This window comes from Lampetra fluviatilis, chromosome 28 (genome assembly GCF_964198595.1).
Source record: "Lampetra fluviatilis chromosome 28, kcLamFluv1.1, whole genome shotgun sequence".
NCBI lineage: Eukaryota > Metazoa > Chordata > Hyperoartia > Petromyzontiformes > Petromyzontidae > Lampetra > Lampetra fluviatilis.
In genome coordinates, this window is record NC_136302.1 from 6,336,028 (window position 1) to 6,358,577 (window position 22,550).

Genomic DNA, 22,550 nt, shown 5'->3' on the forward strand with positions numbered 1-22,550 from the left:
AGCGCCCGAGAGAGTGGCGACATCACTGAACGAAATAAAATTAAACAAATCACGACGCTTCGATCGCAACACAAGCGGTCGTGATGGCGTGATGACGATCGCTTGTGTTGCGATCGAAACGTCGTGATTTGTTCTATTTTATTTCTACCCACGTGACTTTACCGAAAGAACCAAAGAGTATGGATTCGTGCAGTCACGAAAGCTGAAAATCAAGATCACTGGACGAGGCATGGCGATCGGCACGCTTGCTGGCGGCATTTCGAGTGGAGTGGCAGCACGCGGCGTGAGCGCGTGCGTCGTCTCAATCTTCGTTTGGTTAATTCATTACACATTTTCTGATCCTATCGAATGTATTCTTGAGTTTTCCGATGATCGATTATGAACACATTCCATAATGAAATAGCGACATAAAATCTAACCAGAAAACTATAGACAGACATATTAGCAGACAGATATCACCAAGATACATAGCGGGAGCAACACAGGTAACAGAGAGGGGTGATCGTCTCTGTGGGGTGGCCTTAAATAGACAGAGGGGGGGGGGGGGCGGAGGCAGAGAGAAGGAAAGGGGGTTAGAAAAAAAAAATTAGCATATCAATGAGTGGTCAACAGACGTGGTGCTGCACGGCAAGTAAGCCTGAAAATCAGGAGGACACACTAAAATTAAATAACCTAGTAAAATATCGAAATGTAATGTAATACAACACAGAGGGTCGGTCAACACACAATTAACGCATAGCCTGGTTGATTACGTGTTTCAAAGATTGCTAAGTTAGAATTTAAGTGTGAACATTCTAAAGAGGACACAGGCAGAGAAAACAAGTCGCCAGAGAGAGAGAAAAAAGATAAGCTTAAAACTTCCCCGTAGAAGTGGTTCAATCTTAATTTTAGAACTTTCGTGACTGCAGGAATTATTATTTGGTTCTTTCGGTTAAGTCACGTCTAAAGATAAAATAATAAATTAAATTAAATAATAGAATACGACGTTTCGATTTCAACACAAGCAATCATCATCTTTAGAATGTTCACACTTAAATTCTAACTTAGCAATCTTTGAAACACGTAATCAACCAGGCTATGCGTTAATTGTGTGTTGACCGACCCTCTGTGTTGTATTACATTACATTTCGATATTTTACTAGGTTATTTAATTTTAGTGTGTCCTCCTGATTTTCAGGCTTACTTGCCGTGCAGCACCACGTCTGTTGACCACTCATTGATATGCTAATTTTTTTTTCTAACCCCCCTTCCTTCTCTCTGCCTCCGCCCCCCCCTCTCTGTCTATTTAAGGCCACCCCACAGAGACGATCACCCCTCTCTGTTACCTGTGTTGCTCCCGCTATGTATCTTGGTGATATCTGTCTGCTAATATGTCTGTCTATAGTTTTCTGGTTAGATTTTATGTCGCTATTTCATTATACCTGATGATGATTGCTTGTGTTGCAATCGAAACGTCGTATTCTATTATTTAATTTAATTTATTATTTTATCTTTAGACGTGACTTAACCGAAAGAACCAAATAATAATTCCTGCAGTCACGAAAGTTCTAAAATTAAGATTGAACACATTCCATTTGACATACGTGTATAATGACCGAAAATGTCGCCGAGAACAATGTAGAGCCTCACGGCTGTTAAAACATAAATGAAGGTTTACGATTGGTGGAAAGAGGCCTCCCACGGGGATTGGTCGGGAGGCAGTCTTTTGAAGTGATTGGAGGAAAAGGTTTAAATGAGAATTGGCGGGATACAAGGTAGACCCACGGGCGGCAAGGCGAGGTTTAAAAAATTAGGTTTGAGAAGTTTTTAATTTAAAAAACCTCAATATCCCTAGGGGCCAGATTGGATGAGGTTTCGAGGTTTATTATAAAAAGACGCTATTTTGGTTTTTGCAGGAAGTCATTTCGGCGCAGCAGGAGAAGGATGCCGGCGGGTTGAGATTCGTTTTGCTGCTCAAGGGGACGTAAGACACCTTTGCAGTATTGGCAGTCTGACGGCGTGGCCTGGCCCGATCTTCAGAAGATCGGCGTCAAGCTGTTCACGATGGCGACATCCTCTGCAGCCTTGGAGCGCAACTTCTCAACGATGTGCTTCATACGCAGCGAGCTCAGGAACAGCTTGGCGCCCAGTTTGGTGGAGAAGTTGGTCTACCTCGAGAGCAACTATGGGGCGTTCGCCGAATGCAGTTATAGGTCCGAGGGCGACGACATGGACTCATCGGAGGACTAGTACTGATCTGGGAGTATTGCGAATTAAACCATGAGGTTTATTAGGTTTATTAAAGTGGGAGCCTTAAACCTCAAATTCGGATCTGAAAAAAATTGGGTTTTTCCACCCCTGGGGAGAACCCAGAGGCGATGGTTGGGATCCATTCGGGGGAAATAGAGTGAGGGAACATTCGAGAAAGGGGACTGGAACGATATGAAAGTGCAGAGCACAAGGGGAGGGGGGCTTGAGGGACAGTTCAGCTTTAAGTCTAAGCACGAAGCCCAGCCCTAGATTGTTGCGTGTTAATAAAGTGGCTCCTATTACTTCGTCGCCCGAGCCATTACACGTGTAAAGCACCTTTGTCCATCCACTTCTGTAGGAGGGCCTCCCTACCCCAGCCGTGTGGGTTATTTGACCATACTTCACCACGCTCATTGACGCGGGGGAGCAAAGTGCAGTACAATAGTTCCGATGGATTTCAATACCCTTGCTTCTGCAGGTCACAACATAGGCCGGCAGCAGCCTATAGCCCTAGAATATAACGGTTCTTATGCATGGTGGGTGCCCACACATTTGAGTGCAAGACAGGTTCTTTAGACCTTGGTAGCTCACGCTCCGTTTTAAATAAACCTTGAACTACTACTAGCCTTTTGCCCGTCCAAGGACGGGTGTATTGCAGTAAATCTGAAACTTGCAAGCGAAAAGCAGACCGAGACGTGATATTGCATCAATGCGTGTGCAATTTGTAAGGGCGCGGTGACACAGACCTATTTCATTTTAAGGTTATAACAATATAACCCCTTGTTCATCATGACGTCCTTTTTACTTCGATGTCTCAATAGCGTTATGGAGATCGCGTGACGTGAGGGTTTTGGCTTTGAAGTGAGGGTTTTAAGTTGACGCCGAGGAGGGGGGAGGAGGTGCCTTGCCCTCCCCATGTGGAGTGACGTCACCCGCTAATTATTATTCATTTTCATTTATGAGGTATCGCCCTGTGAGCCATGCGGCTCATGACTCGGGTGCAACCGCAACAAACAAAAACATGAACAAGAAACGTCTTAAAGTGACTACACGCAACAGAAAAATCCAGGAAAAAACAGCAAAGTCTTCCAGAAAAAAACACCGCATTTCAACGCTGTGTGCAAAACTCCCAGTGGGATGCAAGTCAAACAATAACAACCATAAGACAATTAGATGGAAGTCATCAGGCTAACTCTGTGCTTCAACAAACAAACATGGCTAAACCATACGTTTTCGAAATCACCAAAATAAAGCTATGAAAAACAATGTAACAGTGATCATAGGAACTGTGATTCAAATTTAACAATAAACGATATACATAACATGTACGACCAAACTTTGCAGCCATAGCTGGCAGCATGAGTCACTCCATAACAGGAGGAGTATCAGTAGGAATATCAAGATATTTCAATGCACCTTAAAAGATCAGCACACTATAATAAAAACTCAAGATCATATTTTGCAGCGGTCATCCGGAGCGATGCACTTGATTTCAGGCCACTTTGCATAGCAGTGGCAGCTAGGGGTGTACAGCTCCTCTAGAGCAGTTTTGAGTGAAGATCTCACAGGTAGTGATTCAAGTTGCAGTTTGTTGGCGATAGCATTCCAGACCCTGGGGGCATCAACAGCAAAGGCCCTTCCTCCAGTATTTGTACGGCAATAAGGAATGTGAAGCTGGTAAATGAGCGATGACCTTAGGTCACATTTGTTCTTCGAAACGGTGAGGAGATCCAGCAGGTAGTCTGCAAAATTTTTTATAAGTACATCGTGAATAAATAAGATCTGATGTACAAGCCATCGATAATTAAGATATGTTAAGTTTGACGCAATGTAAGTTTGACGCAATGTAGAGATCACAGTGGTGGGTCCTGCATGGGCAGTTCAATGGAAATCTTAAGTTTTGTCGGTAAAGTCACGTAGGTAAAAAATAAAAATAATAATAGAAATAAAATAATAATAATAAATGAAAATAAATCAATTAAATCACGACGTTTCGGAGGCAACACAAGTTTCCATCTTCAGGTGGGACCGTCACAGCTAAATTTACTGTATCAAGTGAGGAAAAATCCAAGAGACAAACTCTTAAATATTTATTTATTTGATTTATTTTCATGTATTATTTTATTACTATTATTATTTTCATTTTCATTTTTTACCTATGTGACTTTACCGAAAAAACCTAAGAGTATGAATCCTTGCAGTCACGAAAGCTTCAAATCTAGAAGCAAATCTTAAGGCCGAGTGATAACTTGAGTCAAGCTTCTTCAGAACAGTACTGGGGGCTGATTTATATACGATGTCACAGTAATCACGTAGAGGAAGTATGGTAGCTTTTATCAATTCCTAACGGAAAATAGGGGGGGGAAGCAATGCTTGTGTCGATACAAAAAAATCAAATTTTTATTGTCTTTTTACCAATATAATCAATGTAATCTTGAAAATTTAGTTTTGAATCAAAGATGACCCCAAGATACTTATAGATCTTGACTTGCTCTACTTGATAATTATTTAAGGAATTTAATTGGGGAAAATAACTTCCTGCTTTAGTCCTGGTGAGAAGCATAGCACCTTGTTTTTGGAGGTATTCAGGACTAGTTTAAGAGCAACTAGCTAATGTTGTAGTTTGTTGAAATCACCTTGGAGCTTGGCAATCACGAGTGGCCAGAAGTAATCAGTATCGTGTTAACTGCAAACAAATTTACCCTGGAATGATCCAGGTCAGTGCCCAAGTCATTGACATAAAGAGAGAACAAGAGGGGGCCAAGGATGGACCTCTGTGGAACCCCTTTTGTTATCTGAACACTGTTTCACCTCCAACCATCTATGAATACAGTTTGGGTGCGAGAAGAGAGGTAATTTTGTAACCATTCTACTGCGTGTTTGGAGAAACGGAGGCAACTTAGTTTACCAAGTAGGGTGTTGTGGTCGACTGTATCAAAGGCTTTGGACAAGTCAAGAAAAAGACAGGTGCAGTACTGCCTATTATCAATGCTCCTGTAAATGTGATTTAGAGCCTAATGCAGATGTGGTGCTGTATTTTTTTTTGGAAACCAGATTGGTTTCGACGTAAGAGGTTGTCGGACAGGAAACTGCTAATTTTGTAGCTCAATCATTTTTCAAAAAAATTCATCAACGGGGACAAAATTGAGATCGGTCGGGAGTTAATTGGATCATCTTTAGGGCCCCCTTTGAAGTGGGGTGTCGATTTGGATGACGTCACCTTATGATTATTAATGAGGGGGGAGGGTGCTCCATGTGGATTGACGTCACCTGCTCATGATTATTAATGAGGGGGGAGGGTGCTCCATGTGGAGTGACGTCACCTGCTCATGATTATTAATGAGGGGGGAGGGTGCTCCATGTGGAGTGACGTCACCTGCTCATGATTATTAATGAGGGGGGTGGTCCATGTGGACAATACCCGTTCATGATTGTGGGAGGCTGGTCGACGTGGAGTGACGTCACGAGCGTTGCACAGGCATTATTGGCTCATTATAGGTAATAATAATGGGGGGGGGGTCCATTTGGAGGACGTCACCTGCTCATGATTATTGAGGGGGGCTGTTCGATGTGGAGTGACGTCATTTGCGCATGATTGTGGGGGGGGTACTCCATCGAGTGACGTCACCCACTCATGATTATTGAGGGCGGTGGTGCTCATTTGAGGCCCTCACCTGCTCATGAATATTAATGGAGGGCTGGTCGACGTGGAGTGACGTCACGAGCGTTGCACAGGCATTATTGGCTCATTATAGGTAATAATAATGGGGGGGGTCCATTTGGAGGACGTCACCTGCTCATGATTATTAACGAGGGGGGCTGTTCGATGTGGAGTGACGTCATTTGCACGATTGTGGGAATACTCCATATTGAGTGACGTCACCCACTCATGATTATTGAGGGAGGTGCTCATTTGAGGCCCTCACCTGCTCATGCATATTAATGAGGGGGGCTGGTCGATGTGGACTGAAGTCACGAGCGTTGACAGACATTCCTTGATTGTCGCAGGTATTGGGAGAGCAAACAAGCCAGCAGTGGTACCAAAAACCCAAATTTTTATTGCATAATCAGTGCTCCGTCTACATTTGGAATGCATTCAAATATTGTTTTACCTTGTACACAAAATTCACTTTCAGATATTGTTTACTCCCAAAGTAAAGTAATATTTTACAACATTAGCATTCCCTTTTCCATTCAAACCTTTGGGTTTATCACATGTTTGGTCAAGGTAATGACATTTAACTGAAAATGTACTTTAGATGAACCAAAACCATTCCATTTCGCAATTATTACCCCCACCCCAAAAAAATGTCTAACTGAATAAATAAAAATATCATTCAGTGAATATATATTATGAAAAGGAAATCCAGACTTTTGCATTTCCCTTAAGGAGCGGGTGGGGGTGAAATATTTTTCTGACCATTTTGGTTAATTTCAACCAGAAAGGAATTGTAATTTTGAATGCACACTGAATTGGAGACGCAACAAGCGGGCAAGAAGGGAGTTTTCATACTTGGACAGATTTCCACTGCACTTTGAGCCCTGGCTCACGTTTACAATAGAAATGTAACCATCTGCACCCCTTATCGCAATATACTTTAGGTCAGAACTGCGCACAACAGTCCTCAAACTCTTGCCAAAAAAAAGATTCCACAGGGTCTTCTTCAACTTGAATTTTATATGGCGGACTTTACCGTAGTGAACTGGGGTGATCTGCCAATGGTAATCTCCCCCCCCCCGCCCACCACATCCCCGCGGCCACCACCCCCCTCCTCATTAGGGGGCATCATCCATCGAGATGTCGCATCCCAGCTGGCAACGGAGAGCCCGTGGTGACGCACGGCGAATCTCCTCTCCTCACTCGGACTTTTCCTTCTCGCGATAGTGAAGGAAGACGAGAGAGAAGAGGAAGACGCCGAGCATCATGGAGAAGGAGCTGGCGTAGTACGGGTAGGCCGACGGGATGAAGCGTTCGTACTGCGTGTGCTGCAAAGGCCTCACGGACACCTGTGGGCAGAGAACGATTTTTGTTATTATATATTCAATTAATCCTTTAATCTCTCTCAATACCTCATCCCAATAGAGCTATTGATGTCATGTAATTAAATCAAACAACTATTTGGAGCCTCATTTTGTAAAAATTCCAACTCTGAAAATTAAAACTGTCGTGCTACAAACATTACTTTATGTATCAGACTGGGTGCGAAAGTGTTTTCCCCCCACTGTATGGACCAGAGGTCACTTGAAGGGAACTCAGGATTAGTTATGTGGTATCTGCTTCTGTGGACCAACTCTCTAATGGGTGAGGGGGGTGATTGTATTGCACTGTGAGAAAGTGGATTCCTTGCTTCATGACACCAATAGCACAATCGTGATTAAATTGGGGGGGGGGTTAAGAAACGCACGAGCTGAGACTGCAAGTTTCTTATTAACGGGAGACGTGCACAGTGCTTCACTCGATCTAGGCAGCATTGCTTGCTGTGCCGCATTCACTTCATGTTAGCAGGATGACACTGAAGGGTGGGTTGAGAGTGAATGTGTCCATACCTGAGTGGTGGAGTAGAGGTGAGTGTAGCCCAGTCGATTGTAGTCGATCTTGAACTGAAAGACTCCGTACACATCTGGTAGCGTGAACTGGGTGCTGTACCGATTCCCTGTATGATGATAAAACATGGGTAATTTATATACTCTGTGTATAAAAACAAAGATTCCCCCCGTATAGCCTTAACAGACTGTTGGGGAAAGTGCTGTTCAGCGAGCACCTATGAAGGCCAGCACGGTGCACCAGGGGGTGGGGGGGTAGCCAGCACTGCACCCATATAGCAACACACCCACACACACAAACCCCCTATGACAAAATCACACAGAAGGGTCCCCCCCACCACCCCCCCCCATCAGAGACATCCTGGCCACCAACCTCAGCAGGTGGGTTTGTGAACCTGTCGAATTGACGGACTTCTAGCGAGCGACATCTCCTCGTGTGCAAGCGTGGGGTGAGGTTTCCCCGGAACTTCCATTCGCAGTCGCCCTCAACTTCTCCCTTTCACTGCCCGTCACATTTGCTCGCTGGTCTATTTCCGTTCTGCGCTTTCTTTCCCCTCCGGTTCATGCCCTTTCACCCTCTCACCACCCCTCTCCGTCTCTTCTTCCCTTCCGCTATCTCGCACCCTCACATCCCCCCTCTGTTGTGATATATAGTGAGGTAGTACGAGTATGGTTGAAAGTACGATGTGAAAGCACATCTCCCAACTCCACCCACCCCCCAACATCCTCCCCCACCCAGCCACAGACGCCGCCCACTGAATGCAACATGCAGCCAGACTGGAATCCAGAGGTCATCCAGAAAACAAAAGTTTTCTTATCAGGGCCCCATGGGTGTATTGGTGCAGTCTCCCGATTAACATAAACAATCGCTCTGATCTCTGCATACATGGGAGATGAAGACGGGTCACTGGCCAAAATGTCACCTATTACATAGAACAGGCTGGCCAGCTTGTGCTTAAACGAACCATTTCTGGCAAACCATTGGGCTCCAGGTGTACGTGCAAATCAGAAGAAGCGTTGAAGCCGTGCGTTTCTGGGACAATCCACGGATGCTGCCTCACCGCTCCTCTTCAGGTAGGTCCTCACGAAGGGGTCGATGCGCACAAACTCCAGCTGCACGTCTTTCCCATCGTAGGGCACCCACTTGCCTTCCTCCAGCTTCTCAATGACAATGCTGAACTCCTGGAAGGGGGTCAAGGACAGACATGGGGACAGAGGGCATTAGATTTGCTGAACACTCGACTAACGTTAGTATTAGCACGGGTGGCTACGTACCGTGGAAAAGAAGTTCAACATACATACAAAAATTGGGCGCGTGTCAGTACTTGGGGGTTTAGGATAGTTTTCGGAACCATGTGAATGTAATAAGGGCTAGTGCTAAGATCAAAGCATCAGGGACGGTGTTAGTGTTATAGTTAGCATAAGGACTGTGTGAGGTAGTGAGAGATCAACAAATCATGCGGTGTCCACACCGATTGTCACTTCTTTCGGAAGTGATCTTCCTCCCGTTCATCTGCTCACTTTTGTCTTCCAGAATAGTTTCCAGAACAAGTAACGTCAGGAAATATTGTTTTTCTTTAGCGTCTTTCTTTTTCAGAAAATGTGTAATCAGATATTTAAATTTATGGTTTGTTAAAATCGACGTTTAACAAACATAACCTACAGATCAGGAGCTGTCAATTGACACCACTTAACTCTCGGTCTTTCACACCTAGGAAAAAATTGCAGAATATTTGGCTGCTTTACATTTCCACATGACAAGCTACTTTCGTCGAGCTCTCATTCATGGCGAGGTCGCTTCTGAAAGAGACCTATAGAGTTCAGTGGACCTTACCTGTTAAATAGTTGATAGTTTACTTTCAGTATATCCATCAATGTCACCATTGCTAACATTACGGGGATTTTTCGATTTAAAGCTTTCGTGACTACAGAGATTCATCTTCTTGGTTCTTTTGGTAAAGTCACGTAGAAGGGAAGTAATATTAGTTATATATTATTATATTATTTTATAATATAATTATATTATTTTATTATGTTTTATTTTTATTATTTTATTACTTCCCTTCTACGTGACTTTACCGAAAGAACCAAGAAGATTGACGGGGATGCTCACCACCAGGTCGGTGACGGTGTAGGCAGCTGGGGGGTCGGCCTCTCCCACGGGGTGGTGCTTCGCATCCCCGACCCGGAGCACTCCTTCCTCCTTAAACACCCAGCGTGACAGTGCAATGGCCAGCTCCTCGTTGCCAGCCTTGTTGAACCTGTTTTCGATTCAAAACACATTTCGATTTAAAGCTTTCGTGACTGCAGGGATTCATCTTCTTGGTTCTTTCGGTAAAGTCACGTAGAAGGGAAGTAATAAAATAATAAAAATAAAACATAATAGAATAATTTTATTACTTCCCTTCTACGTGACTTTACCGAAAGAACCAAGAAGATCAAAACACATTGATAGCATTTTCACAAGGGCAGTGGCGGAGTCGTTCGTGCACGGCCTAGAATGACAGGTCACGCGCAAGAGCAGAGGAAGAATCCCGGCCGGGGAAAGCGGACAAACCTCTTGGAGCCCGGAGTGGACTTCTGCACGGGGGAGTTGAAGGCGGCGTTACTGAAGAAGTCGAGAGAGCCGGAGAAGATGACACGGGCGTTGTTTCTTCCTTGGAGCCCGGCAATGAGCAGCGTGTTCTTGCCGACTGCGTGGGGGTACTGCAGCGACGGCGTCAACAAGAAAAAAAACTTTCAATAACGCGCTCAGATGGGCCAGTTTCTGCGAGTGCGACGGGAAAGGTGTTAATTAGATCTGGGATCAGGTATAATTCAGCAGCATAAGGACATTAAATTAATATTACGTTGCGATTACAAATCAATTACAATTCCAAACCACATACATGAACGAGGAATGCACAATTCCATGCATATCCTGATGGAGTCGCTGCAATCCATACCGCGTCTATTGCATCCTTAGGGCTGGCTGAAATAAATTAGCATTCAACTATAATACATTTCAAAACCGTTGCTTTTTCCTCCTGCCATACAAAAGAATTGGCCCCAGTGCGGTGCAAAAATCTAAATTAGGACTACAGGTGTACCTGGATATTTATGCATGAATACATATATCGAAGTTGCGTTTAAAAGTGTTACTCAAGTAGATTTTTGGTGGGAAAATATTTTCTTCGGAAGGCATCTGAGGCTATATAATGGGACCTTATGAGAGAATACACGGTACGATATTTTCATGCACGCAACCCAAACGTATAGAGGCACGCCCCATACAATTCTTGTCGGTGCGACATGATTGGTTGAAAACTTGGTGTCTCACCGAAGCGCCGTTCGAGTAAAATCACATTTTGGAAAATGATGAGATGGATAAAATATATATCTCGTTAAAATTCAGGCTCAACTATGTTTAGCTTAAGAGATCTTACGAGATCTTACGAGATCAGGAGAGTTCCGGTTTGTTTGGTCATATACAATTAAATCACAAGCGCTGCTTGAATCCAATTCGATCACTTCAAGTGTCGTAGCAACGGCAAGATGTTGTGCGTGTGTGCAAACCTGGGTCACGGGCTTGTCTGGGAAGAACGAGTAAGTAGTGGAAGATCCGGTCAAGATGTCCAAGACCAGTGCGTTTTCAGGGTCAGCCACCATGCTAGACGCAATGATAAAACAAAAACACGACGGACAACACACACATTACAGAATACGGTTTGAAATCTCTCCCACTCCAAATTCAGCTTCTCGACTCCAGCGGTACTCGTCTGCTCTACCATTTTATATAATAGCCCGGTGCTGTGCCACTAGCCCCATTTCAAAATCACACAGGGGAGAGGCATGTGCTTGTTAGGCAGGGGAGTACGGGGCTTCCCACTATATCGTGTAAACTTGTCAGTGGTGAATGTCAGGTACGATGGTGACTGGTGAGTTTTCAGGGACTAGTGAATGCCTGAACGTATTTTTTGTCCAAATTATTTGGTGATAATTGAGTGGTGCACGAGCACAAAAACACCTACCATTTGTCAATAACAGTGGTTTAAATGGGTGATATTTTGGGCAATGGCCTTTCTTCACCTTGCATAGAGGATGTGGGCATACAGGATGTGCTATGAAGAATGTTGCATGTTATACACATTGTTCTTTATAAGGCAGTGTTTTTGACAAATGCGTTGTGTTTTTGTCACTTTTTGTTTGTCTGCTCACCCAACGCCACGGAACAGGATGGGGTTTCCCGTAGGCTCCCCAACGACCATGGGCACCTTGATGAGGTTGTCAGCATCAGCCACCACCAACGTGTGCTAAAAACAACAAAACCAACAGGCGTTTGAACCACGCAAAATTTTGCTCATCCGCTTTATTCTTAAATGGCACTTTGCATGTAGATTATGCTGCAGATGCTCCATCAGCAAAGCATACGAGGCAAATGTGATTTAAAAAAAAAACATCTGGCAACATTTGATACGATTTAACCGATTCATATTTTTTATGCGAGTAGTTTTTTTTACATGAATAACTAGGTTATAGCATCCATAAGAGCACATCGAGACAATGTAAGCATTTTGTACAGATGAATAAATATATTTGCCGCCACAAAACCATTAAGTCACATAAAACATGATTTAATAATGAAAGCAAAGGGAAAACTGACAGCTACAGCTTAATATGAATAATTTAATAAAATAATAACCTGTGGCCATAAATATACATGATGTAAATAACTTTGTTCACCTTGACTGAATACCGAATCCTTAATTATAATTACGCGTGAATAACGTGTAAGATGGATACTGACATTCTGATGCAAATAAATAATTACCAGAAAGAAAATCAGCTTTTTCATACAAATGAAAACTTATTTTTCACCCATCAGCCGATATACACCCATGTCTTCCAGTAACCATTTGAGTATAAAAAATGTGTGGAGAAATTGATTCCTGTCTGTTCATTAGATAGCATTAACCCATTATTCTCCACCAAGCACAAGGCACGGACCTCCCCCTCGTCCGAGATGTCGTAGCTGTGATGATCAATCACGGCCGTCTTCTCTTCATCAAACTCAATGCCACACTCGCTCCCCAAGTCTCTGATAGGGTCACCTAAAATACATCACAACACACAAACAACAACATCGACAACAAGCCACCCCAAGAGCTAAGGGGTCAGGATGCTAAGGCGGGCATTGGCTGAGATTACGAGTTTAGGTCTGGGCGACTATTCATGATTTAACATGGTTCTCAAGTGTAGCGAGTTGGTGTCTCGTCCTGGTTACTGAACCATAAAAACACACTACAGGTTCGACTTGCGATTCCCCGATTTTACGACCTTTCTAAAAGTAACCAAGACCCCCACAGTAACGACCAAAACTCGTATCTACGACCGCCGAGCGACTGCAACCAATACCGAGTCGTATGGCGTCGAGTGTGCGTATGTCAGGCACAGACGCTGCGCCATCTGGCGACGAGTGCGTGCAAAACATGTGCACAGATGGTGCCACTTTGCTCTTCCGCCGTAAACGTATGTACAGTATAGCCTGACAGTTTGCAACTGCGCCGAGAGCGGCGTTCTCTTTCGCAACGCTCTTCACTTTTGTACATTTTCTTCAAATTTTGAAAAATGTTCGTCTTTCGTTAAGTCCGAGCAGAGGAAATGCGATGCACGTGCAGAAAAGTACTTAAGGATTTTCAAATGTGTTTGGTTTAACTTGATAAAATGTTGGTCAAGGTTATGTTAAGCTACAATAAATGTTTGTTAGGGTTATTTTCATTCGTGGCCAATTTTGGTATTTTTACGGTATGTAATGGGTTTCCAGGAACGCAACCCCAATGTATAACATTGGGCCCTATGGGACATGAGGGGGTTCGACGTCGACTTGCGACCGTCGGCCTGAACCAATTAGGTCGTAGCTGTGGGGGTCACCTTTATAAAGTTTTCATCTCATAAAAAAGCAAGATTCCTGCTCCTAAGCTTTCTAAATATCCATCTACTTCAGTGCCATTTCACGAATAAGTTTTTGTGCCAGGTTATGTGTGAACATGTAACACTAGTTCGAATTAAAGTTGTCAGTCGAAAGGAAATCTCAGAATTAGTTAAGAGATCTCCTTTAATAGCCCATAAATGACACTGCGTCTCAATTCCCTGCACACCGAGGGCTCACCAATATCAGAGCTTGCAGCCACCAGCACATTTCCCCCTCCATCTATGAATGACGTGATCGTTTCCACATTGATGTTTCCTCCGAAATCTGTTTCAAAGAAACACACAAAAAATAACAGCGTCGTCAATTCTGAGATGGCAATAACGTGGTACTGTCAGCAACTCGGCTGGCCAAAATACATTTTCATACATCAGGTATTTATGAGTTGTAACTTGGAGAAACTTCAGAAAGCATTCAAAGCAAATTATTTTCATTTTACCACCATGCAAGTAGTAAGTGATTCTGGGCTTGTTTTTTGCAAAAGGATATTGGTTAATCTCATCTATTCACAATTTATATTGGAATTTGATTATTATATTCACATTTAGACTAATGTATAGAATTACATTAAAATATAGTAAAAACGCATTAAGTCATAGATGTGCTCCTTTGCGTATTTCTAAACAAATCAAGAAATACTCAGATTTTAAATGTTGTGGCTTGGCTCTCCAACACACCGTGTGCTGTACTAGTGACGAATTGGCATGTTCTGTTTGAGTAACAACCCTTACTAGTTGGCTGTGTCGGTTGGTGGTGGGTTTTAATGACACATTTATATTATAAATAAATGCTTGTATTAATCTCATTATCCAAAATCCTGAACCTTAAGTTATCTTCTATAATAGTTCTTCTGCCTAATCCACGGTTACCATGCCACTTGTCTCATCCCCACAGTCACCCACCTCTCTCAACCCAATGCCTCAGTCACCAGCACAAACATTCAAATGCAGTACATATACTAGGGTCTTGTTTTTGGTACACCTATCATCCCGTTCCTATCTGGATGACTACGAGGACACAATCTTGGAATATACATTACGTTCATTTTTTTTACGGTGACATTTCTCACTAAACTTTTATTTTACCAGGTAAGGCCCAATGAGCTCTATGGCTATTTTTCAAATGCAACCTGACCACAAATGATAGCTCAACGAAGTGGCTTATCACGTGGAAATTGTAGCGGCCAAATGCTCTAAACGCATGTTTCTAATGTGGAGGGAAAAACTGGAGGACCCAGGGAAAAATCCACATTACAACGGGGAGAACATATAACTTCCAAAAATATACAAACATCAGGGTCAGGATTGAACCCATAACCTCCTGTATACCAGGCAAGGTAGTTAACATATCACCACCATGGCCTCCCATGTGTAGTGTAGAAACGTGAAGTTCAGATTGAACATCAGAATCTTTATTTAACCTGGAGGATGAATCTGATTAACTATGAAGCTCTTTTTCACATGTCCAGGAGGGGCAGGTCAGCAAGTTACATGAATAACCAAAGGACCCGGAAGACAAATCCACGTGACCACGGGGAGAACATGGAATCTCCAAATATACAACCGTCAGGGTAGAATCCACGGCCTCCTCCATACCAGGCGTTGGAGATAACATCTCGACACTGCGGCACCCCAACTAGGTCCTGCATAAAGTACATGCAAATATCTACCTACGAAAATTGCACGTGGACTTCAACATCAGCAACAACACGACCATACCATCAACCAGACCTGCACCATAGCAATGACCTCTATGAACCGCATCTAAAACCCCACCACACCACCTCCAACACACAACCACTACCAGCACCATCACAACCAGTATGTAATTACATTTCATTGGAACTGCACAATTATAAATGTGGATTACAGGGATCACAGTCACGTGCACCTTGAATTTTTGTGTCGTGACAGTAACTAGTGCTTTAATAATGACCAACGGTGTTCCTTTTTCATCTATTTTAATCAATGCGGTTCTGTGCTACGTGCAATCAACGTTTCTATGCATGCGCCTTATCTGGGAAATGCCAATGCAATCAGCACGTGTGTCAATATGTGCACAGTCCAGGGCTTTACCTTCCACAGACGGGGAGAATATGATGAGATGATCGTACAGGAACTCTCCATACTTGATCAGAGACAGGCTTGGGTCATCGGCAGTCTTGTATGTCAGCTCAAATCCTCGGTCTGCGGTCACAATCATGAGAATGTCAACTCATGCTACGTGCTTATTTTTGATGCACAATTTTATTGTAACCCAACTTTATAGCTGACAGTTGCTCTACCCTGCGTTACAGCCCTCAAAGCAATACAATCTACATTTATAAATCATAGGACCACTGGGGCGGGGAGGAGGTTGGCACAGAAACCCATAGGTTTGCATACAGCCCCATAGACTTGCAGAGCCCCATAGACTTGCACAGAGCCCAATAGACTTGTGCAGAGCTTCATCTTCTTGGTTCTTTCGGTAAAGTCACGTAGATTTGAAATAATAAAATAATAAAACATGATATCACATAATAAAACATAATTATTTTATTATGTTTTATTTTATTGTTTCCAATCTACGTGACTTTACCGAAAGAACCAAGAAGATGAATCCCTACAGTCACGAAAGCTTTAAATCGAAATTGTGCAGAGCTGTATAGACTTGTGCAGAGCTGTATAGACTTGCGCAAAGCCCCATAGACTTGCATACATACCCATATACTTGAACACATACCCATTGACTAAGATCCATAGGCTTCCATATACAACCAGACACTTGCAAAGAAACCCACAGATTTGCAGACCCGTAGACTCTCATAAATCAAAAGACGTGCATACTCATACGGAGCGCCGAAATATAACCGCCTCCACATTCACCGTTGCGCACTGACCAGCGTGGTGAAGTATGCTCGAATAACCCCCTTGCCCTAGCACGACCCACACGCTGTACACCAGGGAAGGAGGGGGGGGGGAGCTCATCCAGCAGTGGAGTGAACATCGCCAACTCGATCCTTCCTCTTAACGACAAGGCCTGGCCTAGGCCTAGGCTTTTGACAGGCGCGGCACCTGCGAGCGACGAGAGAAAGACGGAGTGCGTGTCCTTGATGGCGTGGTTGTCCAGCAAGACGAGGGTCTTCCCTCCTCCGTGCACGAGGCTCGTGGAGCCCAGCAGGAGGACGACGAGGAGGAGGAGGGGGGAACGGAGAAAGAGCGGAGAGAGCGGCGAAGGAGACACGGGGGCAGCCATGACAGCAAGATGCGCGCACGGATACAAGAGCGGGTGACGCGCCGCCGGCTTCTCCGTCGTGGCAGATGTCGATCGCGCGCGAGGTGCTTTGGTCTAACGGCGAAATGAGTCGTGAGTACACGCGGGTCCAGATGCCTTTGACGCCGTGGGAGCTGCGATAGAAGTTGAGGAGGCGCGGTGGGGAACGTGCGTGGGACTACTTGGCGAGCGCGGTAGGATTCTGCAGGAAGCGGTTGGCCAATGAGCGGGGGCCACCTGGGCCTGCCACGTCACGTGCTGCAGCAGTCGTGGAGCGCGTGGCAGATGATGAGTGAATGGGTCGCGAGTGAATGAATGGGGGAATTGATGAGTGAATGAGTGAATCATTGGATGGGTCAAAGGTAATTGAACGGACGAAGGAATAGGTGAATTTATGAGTGGGTGAATTAATGCGGGGGCGAATTAAACACATTCCTGCGGAGGGAGCTGGTAGGAACGTTGGGTTGCTCGGTCAATGGCCAGGGTCAACGGCGGCGTGGTGTATTCAGCAAATATGCCCGACTGTGAGGGCGGGCACAAGCCGGCGTGAGTAGGTTAAACGTTGAGTTTTATAAGGGCACCACGGGGTGACCAGCCCCAACCCACCCAGCCCCACCCCTCCCACCCCCCACCCAGCCCACCCTCCCCACCCAGCCCCTTCCCACCCAGCCCCTCCCCACCCTCCCCTCCCCACCCGGCCCCACCCTCCCACCCAGCCCCACCCTCCCCTCCCCACCCAGCCCCTCCCTCCCCACCCAGCCCCTCCCTGCACGACGGACGGACACAATAATCCCCTGTGGGCTGGTGTAACCAGAGGTTCCTACCAGTATTAGTGGGTGAATCAGTGGATATATGAGTAAATGCATTGTGAATGAGATGAATTATATTCATGAGTAAATGAATGATTACATTGGTGAGTGAATGGAGTAAATTAATAAATGAAACAATGGATAAATGTGTGAGTCAATAGATGAATTTATGATTAAATTTGTGGATGAATTAGTTAATTAATTAATGTAATATCTATGGGACCCTTTTTGCATGTATCAAGATGATGAAAAAAAGAAGAGGTTTTACCCATTCCGGCAATATTTTAGACTTGTTCGAGCGGCGAAGCGAAACGCTATATCCGATATTCGGAAGCCACTGGAGCTAAGCACTTTCAAATAATCTCCATTGAAAACTCATTCCTTGAGAACTGCCATTCGCGTTCAGTTCGCTGTCCTCCCCCCCCCCCCCGGCGCCTACGATTTGCATGGTTAGGCTACGTACGGTAGCGAGAGAAGTTCAACATACAGGCACACATAATTCTAGATTTGAAGCTTTCGTGACTGCAAGGATTCATATTCTTAGGTTTTTTCGGTAAAGTCACGTAGGTAAAAAATTAAAATTTATAAAAGTAAAATAAAAATCACAACGTTTCAGAGGCAACACAAGCTTCCGTCTTCAGGTGGAACCGTCACAGCACGATAGCTGTATCAAGTGAGAGAAATTCCAAGAAAACACATACATGGTGGCGGTACCTGCGGCAGGCATCGCGATGTTGTTTTTGTCCGGGGGGCGAGGCGGTTCGTTCGCCAGCACACAGAGGGCCGATTTGAGGCGTCAATGACCGCGCGTCGCAATTCAGACTGCAGTCCACGGGGAGGCGTTCGCGCGTACGTTTGGGGAGCGCTGGGAACGCGCAGTGAACAAGTTCTAATGAGTGAGCTCATTGGGTTTTTGGTACGCAACAAAAAAAGTAGTTTTTTTGTATATTTTTAAGTGACTTGTTTACCTTTGCTATAATTGGCACCCATGTCGTGTATTTATAAAAATATATATTATTGTTGTTACGTTCTGACCCGCCCCGACTGGATATCTAATCTATGATAAAGAGCTTTATAGCTCATCGGATTCCTCCGGTATAAATAAATATGAAGATTCTGATGAGCGGCTGTTATCACTGCGCCTGTGCATAAATTATGTTTTGTAGCTCATTGTCAACCCTATGGTGGGCTAATTAGCAGATATAGCAAACAGTCAACACATTTGTGAACAAGAAAAATAATAATCTATTCGACGTTTTGGGCAATGGCCCTTCTTCACAGCACACGAGAGGCCAGAGGGAAAAAGTTGCCTGCAACTTCGCCCTGCTTATGCGCACTGATTGCAAAACGTTTCCTTTAGACACAATAGAGCATTTAATGTATCATGGGACCTTTTTTGACAATATCAAAGTATGACAAATAAGAATAGGTTTTACCCTTTCTGGCAATACAACAGGTGTTAAGATGTTCAAACAAAATAAATACATTTTGCGAGGAATCAAGAGTATTTAATTTGTTTTACAAAACAGTCTCTGCAATTGAGATACAATGAATCTTATTCTCAATGTGTGTGTGTGTGCATCGACAGTCAGGTTGCGTGCGGTGGAGTAAAATGTGGTTACACCTCTTCCGACACGTCTGTTCATCGTTGAAGAGTAGGCTAACTACCTTCTATAGAGATGCCTCCAGTGAGCGAGCCATTGCAGTGCTGCGCTTTTACCTATGTGTATACTCAGACATTATTTCGTGATGCTGCTTTGGCAGTGGTGCAGAAGCACAATTAACCCAAACAACTCAACACATTCGTCCATGTATGTACTGTATGTTGAGCTTCTTCCACACCCTAAGTAGCCAACCATGCTAATCAGAGGTGCGGCCTAATAATAAAAATATCTAACAGGAGACGTTTTGGGGAATGGTCCATCTTCATCGAACATAGAGAGGACAAAGCAATAAAGTGGATAAGGGTTAAAGAGAATGCACTTGATAACATGGGCCCTGGTGAGAATTTATTTTAAAACATGTTTTCTGATAACCATTTCTTTTACCATTTCCCCGCTCTCCCCTGCTCTCAATTCGGCCAAGCATCCCTCCAGAATGGATGAAATTAGTACCACTTTGTGGTTAGGCAACAGAGATAATCTTCAGGCATGACTGAATTTCCCCTGCCATAGAAACATGTCATATCCACCACTAGCTCAGGGATGCTTGCGTGAGAGAGCAAACAACCTAAATATGTTGAAGAATAATCTATTGTATGGCAATAATGATACTGCAATTTATAATGCACACACTACTTTACAGATATATTACGCAAAGTCGCTTCAAACATGACGTTTCTTTATAGAAAGTGACGGTAACCATGAGCGTGTGACGTCACTCCACATGCCGCACCCCTCCACAATAACCATGAGCGTGTGACGTCACTCCACATGCCGCACCCCTCCACAATAATCATGAGCGTGTGACGTCACTCCACATGCCGCACCCCTCCACAATAATCATGAGCGTGTGACGTCACTCCACATGCCGCACCCCTCCACAATAATCATGAGCGTGTGACGTCACTCCACATGCCGCACGCCTCCACAATAACCATGCGCGTGTGACGTCACTCCACATGCCGCACCCCTCCACAATAACCATGAGCGTGTGACGTCACTCCACATGCCGCACCCCTCCACAATAACCATGCGCGTGTGACGTCACTCCACATGCCGCACCCCTCCACAATAATCATGAGCGGGTGACGTCACTCCACATGCCGCACCCCTCCACAATAACCATGAGCGTGTGACGTCACTCCACATGCCGCACCCCTACACAATAATCATGAGCGGGTGACGTCACTCCACATGCCGCACCCCTCCACAATAATCATGAGCGTGTGACGTCACTCCACATGCCGCACCCCTCCACAATAACCATGAGCGTGTGACGTCACTCCACATGCCGCACCCCTACACAATAATCATGAGCGGGTGACGTCACTCCACATGCCGCACCCCTCCACAATAATCATGAGCGTGTGACGTCACTCCACATGCCGCACCCCTCCACAATAATCATGAGCGTGTGACGTCACTCCACATGCCGCACCCCTACACAATAATCATGAGCGGGTGACGTCACTCCACATGCCGCACCCCTCCACAATAATCATGAGCGTGTGACGTCACTCCACATGCCGCACCCCTCCACAATAATCATGAGCGTGTGACGTCACTCCACATGCCGCACCCCTCCACAATAACCATTAGCGGGTGACGTCACTCCACATGGGGCAACCCCCCCCCCCTAATTAATAATCATGAGCTGAACAATTTTTCTATTGAATATTTCAGATTTACTGCAATATACACCCGTTCTTGGACGGGCAAAAAAGCTAGTATAATGTAATGTTTATCCGAGAGCCGGGGTTTTATGGGACCCCGGGGTCCCGCCATAAGGTTAATTTGCCAAGGGGCCGTCCATAAATGACGTCACGCACCTGGGGGGGGGAGGGGGTCAGACATTTGTGACGAGGGGGGGGGATGGGAGAAATGTGACGTCACATCAAAATGCGCAACTTTAAATATAGACAACACGTTCTACTTAATTAAATAGACGTTTTCATAAATGTTTTCTCCTACAACATCAGAGTGCAGCGCCACATTAAATACACACGTGTTGTCTTTATTTATTTAAAGTTGTGCATTTTGATGTGACGTCACATTTCTAAACCCCCCTCGTCACAAATGTCTGACCCTCCCCCTAGGTGCGTGACGTCATTTATGGACGGCCCCTTTGGCCAACACGTAGCTACCCAATTAGATCTTGAAATGACACTTTCACACTGTGGCATGCAAGCAGTTGATTTATAAATGAGTTACACATCATTATCACCAGCCATGGTCTATCCCGGACCAGGATTGTCATCGCCAGCCATCGTGGTGGTCTTGTACACGTCGCTCCGAGTAGCACGGTTGGCTACGTACGGTGCAAAAAAAGTTCAACGTACAGACATAGGTACACGCTCGCACAATGAATGCCTTTGTGCCGGAACTGATTTCATCGCTGCATCTCTGCAATGGTCGTCCCTACCGAGTTTGTTATCTCTCCTTTGACTGCAATTCCATTTCGCCAGTCCTATTCGCGGCCTTATTAAATGTGCGGCCTACAAACGTGGAACGTCGACACAACGTCGGTACAACGTCGGCATGTTTACTGGAAGGACAAGCGCGCTTTGTGGCTTCTAAATCCGTGCTCACAAAAACACCCCAAAGCGTGCATTTTCAGTTTTCATTTACCCCTCTTGTGTATTAGTGTTTTTTACACAATAATTTACGGAGTAGTTTTCAACGGTTGCATTGTTTGCTTTGATGGCTCCGAGTCCGTGCCTCGTGAATTTATTTTTAATGTTACGAAGCTCCGGCCTCGTCCATCAGCCCCATGTCCTCCCCGAGCCAATTAACTTTTCTTATCCATACGTAACACAATGCCATGCTTTGAAGTTTAGTCACGACAATGTATGACCCACACAGTGATGACTTCACATTAGTGTTGCTGTGCACGGTTATGCACGAGGCCCCCATCAAATTTTAACCAGGGGGCCAAGGCTCTGCAGACATGGGGACTCCGAGCAGATTGAGCAAATGAGATAAGGGCTTTAGAATTGGCAAGATAAGCAGGGGGGTCGGTGGGCAGGAGGGTTGGGACATCAGAGCAACCTGCCACATCACCCCCCCCCGATCCCTCCCATATAGTGA

General features: G+C 44.8%; 1 protein-coding gene across 1 annotated transcript; it reads right to left on the reverse strand.

The window, feature by feature from the left end:
• Positions 1 to 6,261: 6,261 nt before the first annotated feature.
• On the reverse strand, positions 6,262 to 17,039 carry DDOST (dolichyl-diphosphooligosaccharide--protein glycosyltransferase non-catalytic subunit). The gene is made up of 11 exons (XM_078869595.1): positions 16,795 to 17,039; positions 15,817 to 15,927; positions 13,922 to 14,008; positions 12,760 to 12,863; positions 11,971 to 12,065; positions 11,329 to 11,422; positions 10,331 to 10,479; positions 9,887 to 10,034; positions 8,835 to 8,955; positions 7,777 to 7,883; positions 6,262 to 7,236 (listed from the first exon to the last, which is right to left on the reverse strand). The coding sequence occupies exons 1-11, from the start codon at positions 16,973 to 16,975 to the stop codon at positions 7,087 to 7,089; spliced, it is 1,347 nt and encodes a 448-aa protein (XP_078725721.1). The 5' UTR covers positions 16,976 to 17,039; the 3' UTR covers positions 6,262 to 7,086.
• Positions 17,040 to 22,550: the final 5,511 nt, after the last annotated feature.